At 34.7% G+C, this 21045-nt stretch overlaps 2 protein-coding genes across 2 annotated transcripts; one reads left to right on the top strand and one right to left on the bottom strand.

Annotated features, from left to right (window-relative positions):
- Positions 1-3270: 3270 nt before the first annotated feature.
- LOC145594866 (uncharacterized) lies at positions 3271-8084 on the top strand. Its single transcript, XM_081651211.1, has 4 exons — positions 3271-3407; positions 3483-3557; positions 5689-6243; positions 6358-8084. The coding sequence occupies exons 1-4, from the start codon at positions 3375-3377 to the stop codon at positions 7378-7380; spliced, it is 1686 nt and encodes a 561-aa protein (XP_081507337.1). The 5' UTR covers positions 3271-3374; the 3' UTR covers positions 7381-8084.
- A 265-nt stretch (positions 8085-8349) lies between these two features.
- LOC145594666 (protein KINESIN LIGHT CHAIN-RELATED 2-like) lies at positions 8350-12631 on the bottom strand. The gene is made up of 3 exons (XM_081651001.1): positions 12067-12631; positions 9421-11335; positions 8350-8857 (listed from the first exon to the last, which is right to left on the bottom strand). Exons 2-3 carry the CDS (start codon positions 11331-11333, stop codon positions 8635-8637), a joined length of 2136 nt encoding a protein of 711 aa, XP_081507127.1. The 5' UTR covers positions 11334-11335; positions 12067-12631; the 3' UTR covers positions 8350-8634.
- Between the last annotated feature and the right edge of the window lie 8414 nt (positions 12632-21045).

Genomic DNA, 21045 nt, shown 5'->3' with positions numbered 1-21045 from the left:
CAACTAAAAAATATCTATAACAAAAACTTAAATTCGAAACCAACAAGTCTTACTATCTAAACAGTCGAATTTAATTAGCAAATTAAATAAGTACAAACTAGCAATTTAGAGCATCGCCTAGGCCAAACAATAGTTAATAGTTTAAATGGTGCAACTATTTCTTAACGTAGGAAATGTGTCTTTTGTGTCATTAGGTACAAAAAGCAATTAAGGAATTGGAAACAGAAGGTCTCAAACCAGGTGCTGTTTTTATCACATCCCCTACATACCATGGAATATGCAGCAACCTAAAGGAAATCTCTACACTATGTCACCTCCATAACATACCTCTAATAGTAGACGAGGCTCACGGTGCTCATTTCGGGTTTCACCCGTCCCTTCCTTCACCGGCTCTCCAACAAGGTGCCGACGTGGTTGTACAATCCACACATAAAGTGCTATTCTCCCTAACTCAGTCATCCATGCTGCATGTGTCCCATAATAGTACTACTCTTATAGACAAGGAAAAAATAGGCAAATGCATTAGTAGCCTACAAACCACTAGTCCAAGTCCTTTACTTTTAGCTTCACTTGATGCTACTACACATCATCTGAAACAAAACTCTCACACCATTTTCGACGATGCCATAAATTTAGCAACCGAGGCTAAACAAGAAATCAAACAAATCCCAGGCTACGCCGTGTTAGATTATCCTTACATGGACCCCTTACGAGTTACTATTGGAGTCTTTGATCTCTTTTTTTCTGGCTATGAAGTCGACGACTTCTTATATATGGATCAAAAGGTGGTGTCTGAGCTACCTGGATCACGGTTTATCACATTTCCATTCCTTCCAGGAACTTGTAAAGAGCATGTAGATAGGCTTATTTTGGGGTTTAAGAACTTTATATTGTCACCAATGTTCATCCAGCGTCATCATCAAAGGTGTCATACTTTCTCACATTTAGTTAATAATCGCGTTGACTTTGAACCGTGGAGTGATATTAAGATGGAACTCACTCCACGAGATGCTTACTTTGCAAACAAGAAGTATGTTGGTATCAAAGACGCCGTTGGAAAGATATGCGGAGAATCGATTTGTCCATTTCCACCCGGTGTTCCGATAATTACACCGGGTGAAGTGATCTCTGAAAGGGTTGTACAAATTTTACAGCAATGTAAAGTTGATGGTAATAAACTAGTTGGAGCTTCTGATCCTCTTTTGTCTTCAATGCTTATATGTGATGTTTAACTGTATGAATTAGCTTACATAGTATATTTTACATGATTTATAATCATTTTAGAGGATTACAATTTATTTATTCAAGATGATAGTGAACTCCAGCTAAGAACAAGCATGTATTTTTTGATATCTTTAATTGTTTTATTGTAAGATTTTGTTCTTCAATGTTATTTTCATCACATTGCTCATCCAAAAAAAGTTGGTGGTAAACATGTTGCTCATATATATAATATATTCAGTTTGATTTATATGTGTGTGTTTTGGTGAGGAGAATGCTCGTATTAGGAAAGAGAGTGTTAGAAAAATTCATCATAGAATGAGCTAGGTGAGATTTGACCTTTAGTTATACGTCTGAAAGCCTAAGAGCTAACCAACTGTTATAGCCTCCTACCTCATGCTCACATTTAAATTGGCATGTTTGAGACTATTATAATTAGTAAATCAATTGTAGACTAGGTGCTGTAAAAGTAATTATATGCGTAAAATTGATTAACCTATTCAAACTTGCATCAAATGACTGACCTATGAGGCTATGAGTCCTATGACCCTAATATTACAAGGTTTAGATGGGTTAAATTCTTCTAGCCCATTGAAGTATTTCGTGATATCAAAGCAAGTTATGATCCTAGCCATTATATTTGTCCCAAATAGGAAGCTAGAAATGTTGAAGATTAGTTTGGAAAAATTAGAAGTTAAGAACGACATAATTGATCTATATTGGAATTTGGAAGTCTAGAAGAAGGTTCAATAATGAATGTCAAAGTAAAAGGAAAGGTAATTGTCCATAATTTCGTAACCAACGAAAAATTTACCAATTGCATCCATTTAAAAAAATTTATAAATTGTAGTACAAAAGTACTACTTATTTGTTAATTGTCATCCAATCCAAATTATCCTCGATTAGGATGCCAAAATGTTCCGTTAAGGTTTTAGAGGCCATTTTATCTTTTAAGGGTCTAAATTGAGCTTGAAATTAGCAATAAATTAACGTAAGTGCCTTACTTTGCATATTAAAAAATCAATTTGCGTGCAATTATTCTTTTTGCCGCGATATTTTCACGGATAAACTTTTATGAGTCATTTTAATCTTCAAGGCACCAAATTAAGCCCGAAACTTGAAAAGTCTACTTTTTTTTGCCCGAACTTGAGCCCTGCTCAAAACGAGCCAACTTTTTTCATTGAAGCTGGTTGACCCGGCCCCTTAACATTAGGGATGTCAATTGGGCGGGGCGGGGTGGGGCGAGGCGGGGCGGATGTTGGTCTTCCTATCTCCATCCTCACCTAACATTTTCATCCCCATCCCCATCCCCATCCCCGCCCCGGTGGGTACAACTCCAAAACCATCCGCGCCCCACCTCCCACTTGGATATCCATCCCCACCTAATCCCCACCACATACCCGCCTAATCTCCACCCAAGACCTACCTAATAATCTCCGTCTCTCAAATACACAATCCTACATAATTAATACGGATTATAATATTAAAAAAAAACATTCTTAATATTACACACATTTTTGTTTATAATATAAGTGTAGTATAAAGTATTATAATTAATATTTTATTTCACGTACTTATTTTATAAAATAGTATAAAAGTATATAGATGTGGGTATGAGGTGAGAATGGGGCGGGTACGAAGTGGGGCGGGTGGGGCGGGGCGGGGATGGGGCGAGTTGTAACAGTATACTAGATGTATACTGGAATCTCAAGCTAAATCACTAGAACTAACAATTTCAATGGTGAATCGCCATTGATGAACTGAGAAGAATACAGAGGATTTCAGAAGGAACGAAGAGAGAGAACTCTTTGGGATTTTATTTCAGAAAAATGAATGAATGAGTTTTACATTTATTACAAGTATTTATACTCTGTAAAAATAAAAAGTTATTACAGGGTATAACTTAAAATCCACTCCCGTCCCATCACCCATGACGGGTATGGTTTTTATCATCATCCCCTCTTCACCACCCGCCAAACCGAGGTCCATTCCCACCCAACTGGGGCGGGGAGACCCGCCCCACCGACATCCCTACTTAACATACCCCCACAACTCCATAAGGCCACTACCACAGGCCATAGGACGTGGACTTGGGAAACAAATACTTCGTAGATAACTCAGCGACTTTGCTTAGCTAACACTAAGGTGCTGCAATGGCTTCTACTTCCTCGCCTTTACCCCACTTAGTAAGCCTTCTCTTTCCCTCTTTCTCTCTCCATTGATTTGCTGCTTATTGTTTCTGATACTCATTTTCTCAACAGAATTTCTGTTTCAAATTCTGCTCCAACAACTCTTCAGCAAGCCGTTCAATTGTAAAAATACGTTCTAATTCCAAGGCAAGTTTTCATTTTTCATCAATTTCACTGCTTTAATCGCATTATTACCTGCTCTCTTATCAAATTATTATCTCAGTATTTGAATTTGGGCTCTGTAATTTGTGGGTATAAATTATTGTGTTCTGGGTATTAATATAATGTTTTTTTTTTTTTTTTGATTGATTTTGATTTGAATTTTGGCTTTATTGGTACCATTACACTTATTTTTTGTTTCAATTGTATCGAAAACACACTAATTAGTACTGATAAGAGTCGAATTTAGACTTCTTGTGTGGCATTTTGGGTGCATATAAGCATTTTAATCTGTCAAGTATGAATTTAACATACTCAGAATTAGTTTATAATATGAAAAATGGAGGAATTTGTTTTTCAATTGTGTAACAATAATTCATTCTTTGATGCTTGTGAATTCATTAGCATGATTTGGAAATGTGGTTTTAGGCTTTTAGCTTAGGTTGCTGATATAATACTTATAATAGTACCCATGTTCTATGTATATTGGCTGTAACAGCTACTCGTACTCGTGTACAGTTTTAAGATTGAACATAATACTTAATTTCGAACGTTAAAGGAGCCAAATTCCAACTCAGTGATCCACTTGAACTCGTTGATCCTAATAACAATAATACGTGCTTTGTGAGATAAATAGCAGAAATGACTGGTTTTGATGTAACTATTCTTCCACAGTTCCACGGCCATGGCAAAGTAACTTCTTGGTTAGTATAGTGGTTTTATATTAGCATTCGTAGGGGGAACGCAGCTGCCCTGAGTCCCTGACCGTGTTAACTGTATATGAATCAAATTTAAAGTTTGCTGAAATATATCAAGAGTATTAAGTAGAGTTCGGTGCTTATGTAAATCAATGCAAAGAATAATCGTGTCATAGTTACTTGATTGGAGGCATAATCTGTGGAAGAACTTGATGAATTCTGGAAGAGTTTGTACAAGTGAACTATATTGATTTACATGTATCCTCAAGTGTAGCTTACTAGCTTGTAATAAAATTTTTAATATTGTAGATACTTAACCTATCTTTAGGCTTTTAAAAGCTTAATAATAGAGTTTTATGAAAATAGTATAGTGCACCCGGGTGCATGGTGCACCCGGAAAGAATATTAGGTATATTTTAAAGAACATGGGGAAAAAAAAGAACATACTAGCGTTGGAAAAAGAACATGTATACTAGTGTTTGAAAAAGAACATCTTGTGTTTGGCAAAGGAACATGTTTGTGTTTGACAAACATACATACGTAGTATATATGTTTGATAACATGTTTTTCAATAATACAAAATATGTTCTTTTTGATTCGTATGTTCTTTGAATTTGGCTCGTATTTTTTAATTTTTTTTCTTCTTTTTTTTTTTTTTTTTTTTTGGAAAGATGGCTCGTATGTTCTTTGAGGTAATGAGTTCTTTAACGTATGTTCTTTAACGTATATTCTTTAATTTATGTTCTTTGACGTATATTCTTTAACTTATGTTATTTGACGTATGTTCTTTAACTTATGTTCTTTAACGTATGTTCTTTAAATTAACTTATGTTCTTTTATGTTATTTTAAATTTTGAATTTTGAAATTTAATTTTAAAATGAAATCTTGAATTATTTTTAGTTGAAAATAATTTAGAGAGGGAAAAATAAAATTATTATGGAAAGTTAAATTTTTGGAGAGAGAAAAAACTATTTTTGGGAAACTTAAATCTTTGGTAGAGAATTTTTACGTTAAATGTGTTATTTTTCATGAAATTTAATAAAGTTTTTATCATGTTCTTTGTGTAATGTCTTTATGTTCTTTAGTAATGCATATTCTTTGTTAAAAACAAACATGTTCTTTTTCGTACACCTAATGTTCTTTCCGCCTTTTTTTAACCGGGTGCACCATGCGCATGGTACACCCCCCACCAACCATACATTAAGAGTTTTAAATCATGGACTAGTTTGCTGAAATCAGTTTAAAAACTCATTCAGATAATGGTGTGAGAAACTACATGATTAAACGAGAACAGTATTTGGCGTAGAAGTTAGGTTTAAGACTGTTAGGTGGAGACCTATTAAAGCTGTTATTTTCGATTAAAGATGCAGTCCTTCCTTTCATTTCATCCAGAAGCTCAAAGTTTGTTATTATCTTGCAGGAAAGTATCATCCTTGAGCAAGAGAGTAAGCAAGTTGAGTTCAAACATGGAGAAGTATGGACAACATCAAACAATGACTCAAGGGTTAACCGTTCTCATATGGGTCACCAGCAAAAGCTGCCCCCACTAGTTACTGCCTTAGAAGTTGCTGCTGCAGAGGATGCTGCAAGTTTTCATTTTCCTGGACACAACAGAGGCAGAGCGGCTCCATCCTCATTGACTAAGCTCATTGGTCAAAGACCCTTCCTTCATGATTTACCTGAACTACCTGAGCTTGACAATCTATTTTCTCCGGAAGGTCCTATTCTAGAAGCACAGAAGCAAGCGGCTGAAATATTTGGGGCATCAGAGACTTGGTTTCTTGTTGGAGGTACAACATGTGGAATTCAAGCAGCTATCATGGCTACCTGCAGCCCTGGAGATACTTTGATTCTCCCTCGGAATTCCCACATTTCAGCAATCTCTGCAATGGTCTTAAGTGGAGTGGTACCAAAGTATATATTTCCTAATTATGATAGTGGTTGGGACATTGCTTCCGCAGTCTCTCCATCCGAGGCAAGTTCAAACTGGTGCTAGGAACTTTCCTGGTAGGAGTTGAAGTAGTTTTACTGCAGCTTTCTTTGTTTAAGGGATGATTATTTTAATAACAAGATGCTGTTTTCATGACAGGTTGAGAAAGCAATCAAGGAATTGGAATCGGAAGGCCAAAAACCAGCAGCTGTTTTTGTCACTTCCCCTACTTATCATGGGATATGTAGCAATTTAGAGGAAATCTCTGATCTGTGTCATTCACGGGATATTCCTCTGATTGTAGATGAGGCTCATGGAGCCCACTTTGGTTTTCACCCACACCTTCCTCTTTCAGCCCTCCAACAAGGGGCTGATCTGGCGGTTCAATCCACTCATAAAGTGTTGTGCTCTCTTACTCAGTCATCAATGTTACATCTATTTGGAAAACTTGTCGATAGGGAAAAAATTTGCAGATGCCTTCAGACCCTTCAGAGTACTAGCCCAAGTTACCTGCTTTTAGCCTCACTGGATGCTGCTGCAGCTCAACTAAGAGAGAACCCATCAACAGTTTTTGACAATGCAATCCATCTGGCAATGGAGGCCAAGAAAACGATGGAACAGATCCCAGGCATCTCGGTCCTTAACTTTCCTAATTACGCTCAGTTTCCTGCCATTGATCCTTTACGGGTGACTCTTGGCTTCTATGATCTTGGTCTTAGTGGCTATGAAGCTGATGACTTTTTATTCAAGGATCAAAGAGTAATTTCTGAGCTCACCGGGTCTCATTCCATTACATTTCCATTTACTCCAGGAACTTGTAATGAGCATGTCAACAGGCTAGTCTTAGGGGTCAAGAATTTATCATCATCTTCCCTCTTGCATCGGAGGAAGAAGCAGGGAATGAAGCACACTGATCTGAAGCCCTTAAATGAAATCACAATGCAATTGAATCCACGTGAAGCCTTCTTTGCCAAGAAAAAACGGGTGAATATCAGGGACACTGTTGGAAAGATATGTGGAGAGTTAATATGCCCATATCCACCTGGAATTCCAATAATGATTCCTGGTGAACTGGTCTCAGAAGGAGCTTTAAATCTCCTACTGCAAGCTAAAGCCTTAGGCGCTACATTAAGTGGAGCTTCTGACCCTGGTCTTGCATCAATGGTCATCTGTGATATTTAAAGCAGGCCATGACTCATTTCTCAGATGCAAAATAAGTCAAAAATTCAACTGTTACAGACTTACAGTGGACAAAGTTCAGTAAAAAGTGAGTCATTGTATAGTCTTCTGCAAAGTAGAAAGCTATGCATAGTTGTACAAAGAGAGGTTATGTGGTGCATTGGAGCTATTGGATAGAACTTACAGCTCGAGAAGCAAATTGAGTCCCTGTAGCTATAAGCTGTGTAGATTGTAGACAATGATACTTTAATTATCTGGACCGGTGTATAGCAGGGTAACATCAATGTGATCTAGATGATCTGGTTTGGTAATGTCACTGCTTACACAACCTATTTGGACAAGAATCTGCACGCTCTCCGTCAGGGACAGTCATATACTCATATTGGCTCTTAATGTCAAATGTAGTAATCAGAGCTCAGAGCTGTTTTTCAAGTTGTGCTGATTTACAAGATTATTTTAATCCTTGCTAAAGCTCTCTCATTGTTTGCATAGTTTTATAAAGTTGGTTTTGTGCACAATATGCATATGAATATTCTCTTAGATCTTTCCCTTAGCTAGGCTTGGCATAATTAACTTGTATCCATTTACCAGACCTAAACCAAAATGCACCTAAATCCGAAAATTATTCGGAAGTTCATGACTTGATGTGGTCCTGAACCAATCTTGGCCATGTGACCTATGTCGTCTTTATAGTAAAAGTTATGAATACTCCTGTTGGCTGTTTTTTCTGATACCTTGATTATATTGACATAGAAACTCATTTCTCTGTTTTTATTTATCATAAAATTGTCTCATGTAAGAATTACTCTAGTCCATAAGTAGTTGTAGTTGCTAATAGCAATTTTAACATCTTACAGTGTAGAAACTTATTCATGTCAGTTTCAGGTTAATCCGAGTATGCAGGATTGCTGACACTCTTAACATTAATCTGAAAACAAATTTAAAAAAATGACATTTCCATATCTACCTTCCCTTTATACATGTTACAAACCTCTCCTCCTGAGAAAATCATTCCATATCGACCATTAGTTTTAATACAAATACTACTATACATGAGAGGAACAAAGCGACAGAAAACTTGTGAACTCTGTTAATCTTTTCAAGGCTAATATACAACCGTAACTTGAAAAGCAGCAAGGTTATAAAATTTTCATTAGAGCTATGCTCATTGCTGCTCTGAAGATACGAATTCTACAGCTGGGGGCAGTACAAAATCTTCTCTTGAGCTGGAAAAAGAATGGAATGTTGACAAGAAGTCTACATCCCGGACAGTTGTTTTTTTGTACCTATCAGACCACTCTGTATATTTTTGTCTAGGAGGGTTTCTAGTGACCTAGAATGTCTTCTTCTCGATTTCCCTGCTTCGTTCAGTAATTCTGCCAACCTCCTCTTTTCCTCATCCACAATAGGATCAGCTGTTCCGAGCTTCTCTTCTCTCATCACCACCACGAATTCCAATAGATCAATTGCATCATCACATCTGTTTTACATCCAGGAAAATGTCAGAGAAATTACATATTGAAGTTTAATTCAAATGTAGATAGAAGCTATTAATGAAAAGAATGTTTTGAAAAGAAAAAAATAATAATTTCCTTAGAGATGAGAAAGCCATTATCATCCTTCAATACTGATCTTGATCCCAAATAGTCACTTCTTTATGTGGTGCTTTAATAACTAGAAGTCCTTGAAAATATAATGAAGTAGTTACCTGCTGCTTCAATCCTATAGTTTAACAACACGTCTCCTACGAGTCTGTGAACCACATATATAATGGCTGATAACTTGTTTCATTCTAGCTGATTCTAGTGTCAGTATAATTGAAATGGCATTTTTAGATGGAAACTTCAATGGCATTAGAGGATGATTGCCAAGGTGAAACTACTCTTACAATGACAGAACACTAAAGTGAAGAAATACCGGTTACTAAAGCGGAATTTGTCTTACCTATGGGCTCTAGCAACTACAATGGAAATTTTCCCGAATAAATCTAAAACTTAAAACCAATGTTGTATAGTATGCAGGAGAGGGAGGATGGATACATACCTACCAAGGGCATCATAAGTGCCTGCAAGATTACTGTAAATCCCTAGAGTATCAGGGTGAAACAATCCATATTCTTGCTCTAAAATACTCATGGCTTTGTCGAAGAGCTCAGCAGCCTCAGAAATTAGATTGAGCTGTACACAGGTAAGGCCTAGTTGATTCAAAGTGATCGCGTAAAGGGAAGACTTCTTTTCCCCTGAAACCTCAAACTTCAAAACAGAACTTTTAAGGAAGTTATATGAATCGGAGTAATTCCCTAGCATATAATTTAACACCCCCATTTGAGCTTCAATTCCTGCAATCTTGCTCTTCTGTGATGCCTCATCACTGTGTAGTTCAAGTGCCTTTTTCAGTAGTTTAATGGACATATCAAGCTCATTCATTGACTCATATATAGCAGAAAGATCAGTCAAACCATTTGCAATGTCCTCCACATCGGTTCCCTTGGGTGGTGGCTTAGAATATATCTCAAGGGCTCTTTCACAATATGAAACTGACTCGCTGAATTTCCCTATCTTGCTGTAAAGCTCTCCCAAACGAACAAAGACTGAAGCAACGGTTGGATGGCTCTTGCCTTGGCTAGACGTGAATGCATTGAGTGCTTTTTTGTAAGTGAAAATTGCATCATCATATCGAGCCAAGGCTAAATATGCATCCCCAATGTTACAGTCAACAGCTGCAACTTCTGATTCCTGCCCATTGCAGTGCATGGCCACGCTTGCTAATACATAATGTTCAAGAGCAGCTTCATAATCGCCCTTTGAATCACAAATTAAGCCCATCAATCTTCTGTCTGCAGCTTCTTTGATTGAAGGGGGGCAGCCATTTTCTTTATGGATATCCAGAGCCATCTTACAAAGCTTCTCGGCCTCATCAAATTCAAGTATTTGAAGATAAGCCTCTGCCACATACCGACAAGTCTCTCCAAACCGGGAGTCCTTAACTCCAAGAACAGTTCTCTGAATCTCTAAACCAACTTTATAGAGATTAATTGCATCCTCTATTTGACCCATCATTGCATAAATGTCACCCAACTGCATGCACCCCACAAATTTCGCAAGGGCATAGCTTTGGCCTAGTTCAATGTTTGGAATTTCAATGGATTGTTCTAGAAGAGGAATGGCTTCCTTGTGTTTTCCAGCAGCACAATGCATTGAAGCCAACATTTGCAAACAACTTACATAATCTAAATTCGGCCTCTTATCAGAATTAGCACAACTCTCAAATGATTTCTTTGCTCGAAGGGCAAACTCAAATGCCCTTTTCGGGTTGTCTCCCAATGTATTTATATCCCGAGCTTTCTTCAATAAATATGGCCCTAAGTCCGGGTTGTCAATTCCTTTCTCCACACCTCCTCTACCAGTTGCATTGTGATTCTTAAAAAACTTATCTTCACCTGAAGAACCTGATATCGATCTTCTTGAGGCATTCCTTTTGCCACTAGGAGGCTTCTCAATAATAGTTTCAACATCATTCTCCTTCCACTCCACTTTTCTTCCCTTATTAGCCTTCCTCGGCTTCTTCTTCTTCTTCACACTTTGTGATGCTTTATCATGTTGCTCTTCCACAACAACCTCCTTTATATCCTCCTCAGTATCCACAACATTATCAGCTCCCACAAGATGTCGAAGCTCAGAATCAATCCTCGATTCATTACCATAGCTTGTCACGCTATGAGTGGATTGTGATTCATCAGAGCTCTCCATATCACAGATATTTTGATACAACTGTTCTATTGAGTTGTCAACAACATTAAGAATTGCTAGATCAATTGAACCAATACTAGCAGAACCAGGACTCAGAGGACTTATTGGTGATGCATGTTGGTTCTTATTGCTTCTTTTGAAGTTATATAAGCTCCCATTATGGCTCGAATTCCTCTCTATATCATCATTCATATCTGATCCAGGCATATCTATTTCGAAAAACCGTGTCAATCCACATTCTAATGCACAATGTACAAAAAAAAAATTCAAGAAAACCGAAATACTTACCTTAAAAAACATGAAAATTTTCTACACACCATTTTTTCCTAAATAAAAGTCTCGTTTTACTCAAATATCATAGCTCTAATTAAAAATCTCATTTCTTCTTCATTCAATTATACTTCATCAAACACCATTTTTATGTAATTCATTTTTAATCAATCAAACCTCACTTTTATTAAAATTTTGATTTGCCTTCAACCAACTAAACCCAGTAATTTTTCCTCAAAAAAAAAAAAAAAAAAAAAAAAAAGAGAAATTAAACCCAGTAATTTCATATGTGTTTTACACCTTTGTAAATGTTTGCAAAAGACAAATGAAACTTTTATTAGATATCGAAGGGGGTACATTATTTTTTATTCTCCTATCAAAATATAAAATCAATGAAACAGAATATATGCAGAGTTCTATTATGCAAAATCCAATAATACAAATTTCTATCCACTAAAACATCTAAATTAACACAAAATACACAATGGCAAAGTTCTAAAATCATATGAAAATGTATATAATTCATTTAAACAAACAATGAACCAACATAAATTCAATAAAAATCTACAAATATAAAACAGAACAACAAAAAATCATATACATTATTCAAATATAACAAAAACACCCACGTTGCTTAAAAAAAAACATGAAACTTAGAAAAATTACACACCTTAATAAATGAGAAATCTTCCAAAAGCTTCCCTGGAATGCAAGAATGAATCTTTTTTTTCTGGGTTTAACACCCAGAAAAAAAATTTTAAAAAAATTAATTTGAGGAGGAAATGTAGGTATGAAAATGAACCAAAAAAATAAAAAATTGAAAATAGAAATATAATGGGTAATTTATATTGTTAATTATTATTATTTAAAAAAGGGGGTTAGCAAAAGAAAGGGATTGAAGGGTAATTAAATTTTGAAGCAAAACAAAGAAGGTGACCTTTCTCCCACCACCATTTACAATATATTTTTTTTTTTTGTTAATTTAATTTTCTATTTTGAAGGGAAATAAAATGAATATTTTGGGTGGTTTGCTTAGTTTACAGGTTGGCGCGAATAACGAAATTGTAAGTGTGGAAAAATGGAAGGACATTCATTCTTGTTGAGTGTATGAGAGTTTATAAGTCTCTGTTTGTGCGCTTGTATGCACATGGACGGACATTACTTGTAGATTTTATTATCTCTTTGAGGAGGCTACTCACTCCGTAGTATTTTGCTTTGTATTCGGTTCGCCCATGTGTCATCCACTTGGATTTGCTTCGTCTTGGGACTTGTGAGCTCGAGGTGAATATTTAATGCAAGAATTCGAGAAGATAGAAGAGTACTCCCTCCAAGAGTACTCTACTGTCTCTTAATATTTAGCCCACATTTCTTTTTGGGGGTCGTTTGGTTAGTGTATTTTTTGGAGTAGAAACAGATTAAATTAAATTGATATTGTTTTCGTGTGTTTGGTTTTAAGGTACGGTTACAATTATCATTACCTAACGGTAATGGTTACTGCTCATTTGTTATCTCTTAAAAATTCAGGGTAACAAATACCCTTACCCTACTCTTAGTAAATACCTTTTCTATGAAATAAATGAAAAGGTAACAGTCATATGATTCCCCCCCCCCCTAATTTGTTTCATTTTCATTCCATTTCCATTATCCAAACAAAATGCTCCTTAGTTCGTTCTTTTAAATTTGTTTTATAATAGTTTTGATTGTGGGGTTTACTCTTACAACCGTTTCATTAACCCCATTACTTTTCTACCCTCTTAAATTTTTTTTCACACATTTTTCTAAACAATGCCCTTGAGGTATTAACTTTTCCAAGCTGTGCCCACCATTTCAAAATTCCACGTTGTACCCCCAAGGTACTTTTAATGTTTATGATGTAACCCTACCTTAATCCCTCCGTTAACTAAAGTTAATTTTCAATTAACTTCAAAATAAATTGATTTAAAAAAAAAACCCAGACACCTCTCTCCTCCCTCGCAACTACCCACCACAACACCTCCAGCCGCACCACCGCTGCACCTCCAGCCGCACCACCAAGCCGCGCTCCTCTCTCCTCAACCCACCACTGCGTGCGTCACCCTCCTCTCTCAACTCCTCGGCCCTAATCTCCACCGTCGTTCTTAGCTTCATGCCCAAATTTTCGTTCTTCATGCCCAGAATTTTGACCAATTGAACCATATTCGTACAGATTTTCATTGGAAAAATCAATTAAAACAAGTTTTGTGTATTTAATCTCAATCTAATTGAACCAAAATTGATGATTTAACAATTAAAATCAAATTGGGGGGAAAAATTAGGGTTTTATATTGTTTTGAACCAAATTCTTCGATTTTAAAACAAAAACAACAATTAACAACTTAATTTTGCAGTTTGAATCCAATGAAACAAAAGCCCTAAACCTCCCTCAAAAAAAAAAAAAAAAAAAAAAAAAAAAAAAAAAAAAGCCCTAAACCAATTTGTCGAAATTTCAATTCGAATTCGAATTAAATTCCTCCATTGCATTCGACACTTTCTTTGGTGGTGCATTAATTAGGTGGTGGTGGGCTTGTGGTGGTGGGATTGTGATGGGTGGATGGTAGGGATCGCTGATGGGGTTCGGCTCGCAGGTGGCCTGGGCGGTGTCGGTGAGTGGTAGGTGGAGGGTGGTGGGTCGTGAGGGCTGAGTTTTCGTGGTGAAACATATAAACTAACGGCAATTTAACGGTATGGTTACATCGTAGACACTAAAGATACCTTGGGGGTACAGCGTGAAATTTTGAAAATTGGTTGGGAACAGCTTGGAAAAGTCAATACCTCAGGGGCACTGTATATATTAACCTAAAATTAAATAAGTTATCATTCCTTTATGGTGCTAAACAAAAAGGACTACGTGTGGGTCAATAGCTAACTGGAATATGTGGCAAATGAGCCCCATAACCTAAGACTTAAGTAGTTAAGTGTAAAATAGCCCCCTAAGTACTAATAATAGCAAATTAACCCCACTACATTTTAAATCGTGCAATTTAACTCCCATTAGAGATTTCTTAGGTGACATTTAATCTTAATACATAATACAAACCGGAAAACAATTACTACGTATTGTTTCAATTTCTCCTTCAAATTTACACATGTCAATTTCTCCTTCTGTTGACTCGAATGAACAATACAAGAGGGGGGTGAATTGTATTGTGGAGGAACTGGGGTAATTTTTGCAGAATTCTCAAAGAAACTTAAACAAAAACTATAAAGTGCAAGAGAGATTTTACGTGGAAAACTTCTTGGCCCTAATCAAAAAGAAAAACCACGACCACAAGGGATTTTAAACACAATTCTTAATAATAATAGGGCAAACAACCTATTACAAATTAAGACTCTAACCTTAAGTTCCTCTACGAACTTAAGTTCCCCCTCAACTGATCCCTCAATCAGTTGAGCTCTCAAATCTCTCTCTTTCTCCTTGCTTCACTTAAAGCAATCTAAACACTCTAGAGTTTACCCAAACTCTACCCCAATACAACTCGAATTAAAACTCTAAGATGCTAAGTACAAAGACACTCAAGGACTTAAGTGGATTTTTTTGACTCTTTTTAGAAAAGCTTAGAAGATTGTAATGCTCAAGTGTACTTTTCAAAACAGAAAACTAATTCTATTTATACTAGAGGAAATCAGTTGAAAACTCCCACGTCTGCCTTAACTCCCACTTCACCACAACCCCCATGAAATACCCAAACTCTACCCCAATACAACTCGAATTAAAACTCTAAGATGCTAAGTACAAAGACACTCAAGGACTTAAGTGGATTTTTTTGACTCTTTTTAGAAAAGCTTAGAAGATTGTAATGCTCAAGTGTACTTTTCAAAACAGAAAACTAATTCTATTTATACTAGAGGAAATCAGTTGAAAACTCCCACGTCTGCCTTAACTCCCACTTCACCACAACCCCCATGAAATACCCAAACTCTACCCCAATATAACTCGAATTAAAACTCTAAGATGCTAAGTACAAAGACACTCAAGGACTTAAGTGGATTTTTTTGACTCTTTTTAGAAAAGCTTAGAAGATTGTAATGCTCAAGTGTACTTTTCAAAACAGAAAACTAATTCTATTTATACTAGAGGAAATCAGTTGAAAACTCCCACGTCTGCCTTAACTCCCACTTCACCACAACCCCCATGAAACTAGGAAGTACAGTTCGTGGAGGCTTGGGCAACAAGCTGAAGTATAATGAAGGAAGTGGTTTACTGCTTCCTTAAATTTCTCAACCTCCTTGACCAAATAAAAGATCCGTTTTAAAAAGAGTTTTCAAAGGAGATTTTACCAAGTCAGATTTTCCAAAATAATAGGATAAAATAAAACAGAAAATCTTTAAATAAATAGAATAGTTTAAAAGATAATTTTCCGAAAATAAAATAGAATATTTTTAAACAAGGAAAATAAAATCTTTATAAACTGAAATTAAATCCACTTAAAATCCTATCAATAATCAAAGTACTTAACATATTGTAATCCCCCGTATTTTTAAATATATTAGTAATGAAATTATATTTTATTCATAATATTTATTTGTATTTTTTTTCGGATTTAATTTCAAAAGTTTCAAATTATTTTTGGGTTTGATGAACGATTTTATTACAAAGAACTTTTTATGAACCTTTCTTCACTAATTTATATCCAGCAAACAAACCAAACCCACTTTCTTTTCTTAATTGGCCCATTAATTTTATGAGGCCCAATCTTAAAACTAACCCTACACCACTCTCTCTCCTATAAATACCCCATACATCCCCAAAATTTCCCACACAAAAAGGTTAGTCTTATTTTCATCCTCCTTTGTTTCATTATTTTGCTTAATGTTATTTTAATTGTTTTGGGTTTTGATTTTAGTATAAAGATTATATTTTTAGTATTAAATTATATTTTAATGGTATAAAGATTATAAATTTCAGATTATATTTATGTTATAAATTTCATATTTTATGAATTATAAACCTAGGGTTTCAATTTATTGAAAATCATGATTTTAGGGTTTTTATGAACAATTGATTTAGGGCTTTTATAGTAATGATGTTTTGAAATTTTGGTGATTATATTACTAATTAGTTTCCAGATTATTTTGAACACGTAAATTCGTATTTTAATGTTTAGATTTCGGTTCGTTAATATTAATCCCGTTTTAATCCCGATCAGGTTCTGAACTCATCCGATTTTGACAAAAAAGTAGTGTTTTCCATGTGGAAACGATGTTTTAAGAAAGACTCACTACCTTTGGTAGTGAGCACCACCCTCTCGTGGCCAAATTCTGCCTCTAAATATGATTTTCGGGCAGTTTTTCATTTTTAACGAAGTTTTTTATTTTTAAAATTTTATCCTTGAGTTTGATTAATAAAATTAATTATTTTTAAAGTTAATTAAGCATATAAATATATGTTTTATTTATTTTAATAAGTTTTTCATCATATTATATTGTTGGAAATTACTTGGGATAGTAATATTAATTGTTGGTTGTTTTCTAGGAAGTGATTATTCCCTAGGAGAATTTTAAGTGATTAAAAGTGGCTCAAAAGGATTGTTTGTATGAGGTACGTACATGTCTACTTCGTTATAAGTAGTATCATGTTTAGGTACCAAAAGGAAAAAACTTAGTTTTATGATTAGTGAACACTTGGATGGAAATTGTTTGGTTACACCTTGATTTAATTCATGCGCTTATGTTTATGAGATATGTTTTGGTGAATTGATTATGTTTGTATGGAATTATGGATGCAAACATGTTGAATTATATTGGATAAAATGTTTGTATGGAATGTTGATACAAGCATAATTTTATTGGATTGGTTTATTAACCACATTTGGTTTATTAAAGGATTGGAATTGAATGGTTTAAGTGGAATGAATTTATTAATTATTACCTTATATTATTATTGTATAATTGGATATTCATATGCTTGAGTGTATGTATATATGATTGACGTATATAATTTTATGATATGATCTGATTTAATTGTCTTGCTACTATTGTTATATTGAATGATTGTGTTATATTTCTGGGTTTTTTTTTAATGTTATTGCTATAGGGAGTATTGTTCTTGAGGTTTTAGGATTATTAATGCAGAGTATTATTTTTGGGTTGAGATATGATTATATTTGGGTTATTAGTATGTGTTTTAAGAGTTGAGACATTATGAATCGAATTGTTATGTTATTTGGGAATTTGTGCCATTATTGAGAAATTATCAATTAATTTGTGAATGGTTATTTGATCAATGTGTGAGATCAAAAGGTTGAGAATTATTTATTTTGTTATGGGTTTGAGGCTCGGCGTTATAGACCTTAGTCCTTGGCATGTTGGTAATGAGACAATGATCATGAGTTAAGAATGAGGTACAATCTTTATTATTTATTTTTCTATGGTCCCCTACAGTGGGAATTGACCCGTATGTGGTCTGGTTCAAGGTGTTTTCTAGTTATTGGGAGTATTCAAGTTTTTATACTTGTTGGTTTTATTCGAATTACCCATGTCCAAGGCTAGGTATAGAACAATGAGCATGGCACACTTACGGGATAGAGAGTTGAGTAAAGGTTTGTATTATTATTCGAGGTTGAGTTGATAAAGGTTATTTTCAGAGTACAATGTGTTATGTAGTTTTGAACTACATTATTTAATTGAGCTAGTAATGTTGATTATCCTAGACTAACTTTGTGAGAATGGAGTCGCGCCCATTCTTGCATCGCGCTAAACTTTTATTTCAAATGGTCATTTGGGACCTGGATTGGACAACCTGGTCTATTGCTTACTCCAAACTAAATTAAATTTATTAAATTGAATATGATGAGTCAAGTGTTTGGAATTGGTTAGTAAGTATGTTGAGTCAATTGAATTGTCTAAGTGTGGAGACTTGATTAATGAATTCGTGTTGTATGTTTAATTACTTTAATTAATTGAGCATGCTAGGTTTGGTACGTTGTAGCTTGTATGTACTCAGCTTTGCTGATTGCGTGCTTTTGTGTGTGTTTTCTTTTGGTCATGGCCTTCGCCTTTCAATGACCCTGTGATGATCCAATTATTACACTTGTATTATTGGGGAGCAGTATGCACAGGTTAGCTTGATGATGTGAAGTTAAGGGATTTGACAAACGCATTGTCAAGGGATTGGTGTGATTGAGAGTATTCGATTCTTGTGTTGAACTTATTTATGCTTTGCTATTTCGTTTATGTTTTGGATTTTTAATATTGGTTTGGTTTTAAATAAGGGCCTTATATGGTTCCAATTTGTAAGCTTTGACTTATTCGTTTTCTAAATTGTGTTATTTTAAATACTTAAGTTTGATTTTTCCGCTGCGATACTTTGATAAAGCCTTAACGTTTTAACACGTGGCGGTAACATGTCAATGGTTCTCCACTATTTTATTTAAAGTAAGTGGTTTGAAAAAGGGAGAATTATTGGGGTGTTACAAAGTGGTATCTGGGAGCTTAGGTTCGATTTAATTACCACTAAAATTAATTTAAAGTTTTTAGGCGCCTAACGTTTTAAATCTAATGAGTTTATTCGACTACCTTATTTAAAGTTAACTTAGATTTTCAAAAATTATTCTATTCTAATATATTTATTTCGGCATTTAATAAAAAAAGTTTATTTATTTGTTTTATATATTTTCAAAGTATTTTTGTTATTTTGAAATAAAATGAATTTAATTATTTATTTTTATTCCTAACTTGTGTGCTTATTTTGCTTATCGGTGAGATTTGGGTAGCATTAGAAAGGGCGTATAGAATAGATTATTTATTTCTTTATGCATTGTAATTAATTACTTTATGCTTTTATTATTGTATGAAGTGATCATGCAAGTTATTTAATTGTGTATGTTCATGTAATGGTGCAAACTTGAGTGATCACTTAGTATCATGTTTAAGGATTAAAGCATGTCATATGGAATGGAATGGAATGAGATTCTTTGTGTAATGTGAAATGTTTAAATGATTTAATTTATTTGTGTGAAGCATGTAATTATGTGTCTACTAATGTGTGTTAATTTAATGATGTTATGCACTTGATGCATGAATTTTGGTGGAATTGAATCAAGGGAATTATTTTATTTAATTTTCGTGTGCGTAGGAATGATTAAAAATAAATAATCATTTCCTTTGAAAGTGACTTATTAGGGGCGATTGTGTGGCCGTGTCCACCTTTCTACCTTAATATATATATTTGATGATTATGAATGTGATTTATTAAGCAAGAAGAGTTTTTTTCGCGCTGATGTCAGCCTAAGAGTGTGTTACATTTCTAGGTAGAGAAGGAGGATGGCTAACAATGATGCTTTAGCTGCTGCTATTAGGACTAGTTGAACCAAATTCGATTGACTTGCTTATTAGTTTGCCTACTAGTGAGGTTGTGAGGTGCACCAAGATACATAAGGGTTTACCTTTGAGGATTGGAGAGACTGATTTTCCATCTGATCTTATAGAATTTGAGTTGGATGACCTTGATGTCATTTTGGGAATAGATTGGTTAGCCACTTATAAGCTAATATAAGATTGATTGTGAGATAAAGAATGTTTACTTAAGGAGTTCTTTGGGGGAGATTGTGTATTACAGACGTTTTGGGAAACCAAATGGTATTGGGATTATTTCTGCATTAAAGTTGTCAAAACTTGTACGTAAGGGGCATCCTTTGTTCTTTTGTTGTGTGCAAGACTTGGAAATGAGTAGTAAGTGAATGTGGAAGATGTGCCAATTGTGAATGAGTTTTGGATGTATTTTGTGAAGAAGAAATATGGGAGCATGAGATTGTGGATCGATTATAGAGAGTTGAAATAATGTCACAATAAAGAATAAGTACCCACTACCCAAGATCGATGATTTGTTTGATCAATTGAAGGGAGCTAGTGTGTTTTTCAAGATTGATTTACGTTCGGGGTATCATCAATTAAGAGTGGCTGATAAGGATATACCTAAGACTGCTTTTAGGATTAGATATGGGCACTACGAGTTTACAGTTTTGTCTTTTGAGTTGACCAATGCACTTGCAATTTGTATAGACTTGATGAATCGAGTATTCCATGAACAAGTTTGTAGTTGTTTTTATTGATGATATTTTGGTATACTCGAAAAGTGAGGAAAACATGAGCCATTGGGAGGCCGAGGATGATATGAGAAAGAGATAACCTAAGTTGTTTAATGAGGTGAGTTACGAGGGCGTAACTCTTGTTCTTTAAGGGGGGTAGAATGCGTATAATTTCGCGTTTTTTTTTACCCTATTTTATGCTATTTTATGGTGTTTTCATGCTTTTCATAGCGATTTTATTTGTTTACGCATCTAGTGAAGTGCGTAAATTGGAATGGTGATAAAGTATTAGTGTCGATATTATGACACAATTGGGATATAATTTTGAAATTTTTGAAATGGCTTTATGCAAAAGTTTTGCAATTTAAGGGATTTTGTGCTAAGTTTCGGGACGAAACTTCTTTTAAGAGGGGTAGATTGTAATCCCCCGTATTTTTAAATATATTAGTAATGAAATTATATTTTATTCATAATATTTATTTGTATTTTTTTTCGGATTTAATTTCAAAAGTTTCAAATTATTTTTGGGTTTGATGAACGATTTTATTACAAAGAACTTTTTATGAACCTTTCTTCACTAATTTATATCCAGCAAACAAACCAAA

The sequence above is a fragment of the Chenopodium album genome, chromosome 19, assembly GCF_948465745.1.
Source record: "Chenopodium album chromosome 19, dcCheAlbu1.1, whole genome shotgun sequence".
NCBI classification, from domain to species: domain Eukaryota; kingdom Viridiplantae; phylum Streptophyta; class Magnoliopsida; order Caryophyllales; family Amaranthaceae; genus Chenopodium; species Chenopodium album.
This window is presented reverse-complemented; position numbering and strand designations above follow the sequence as displayed.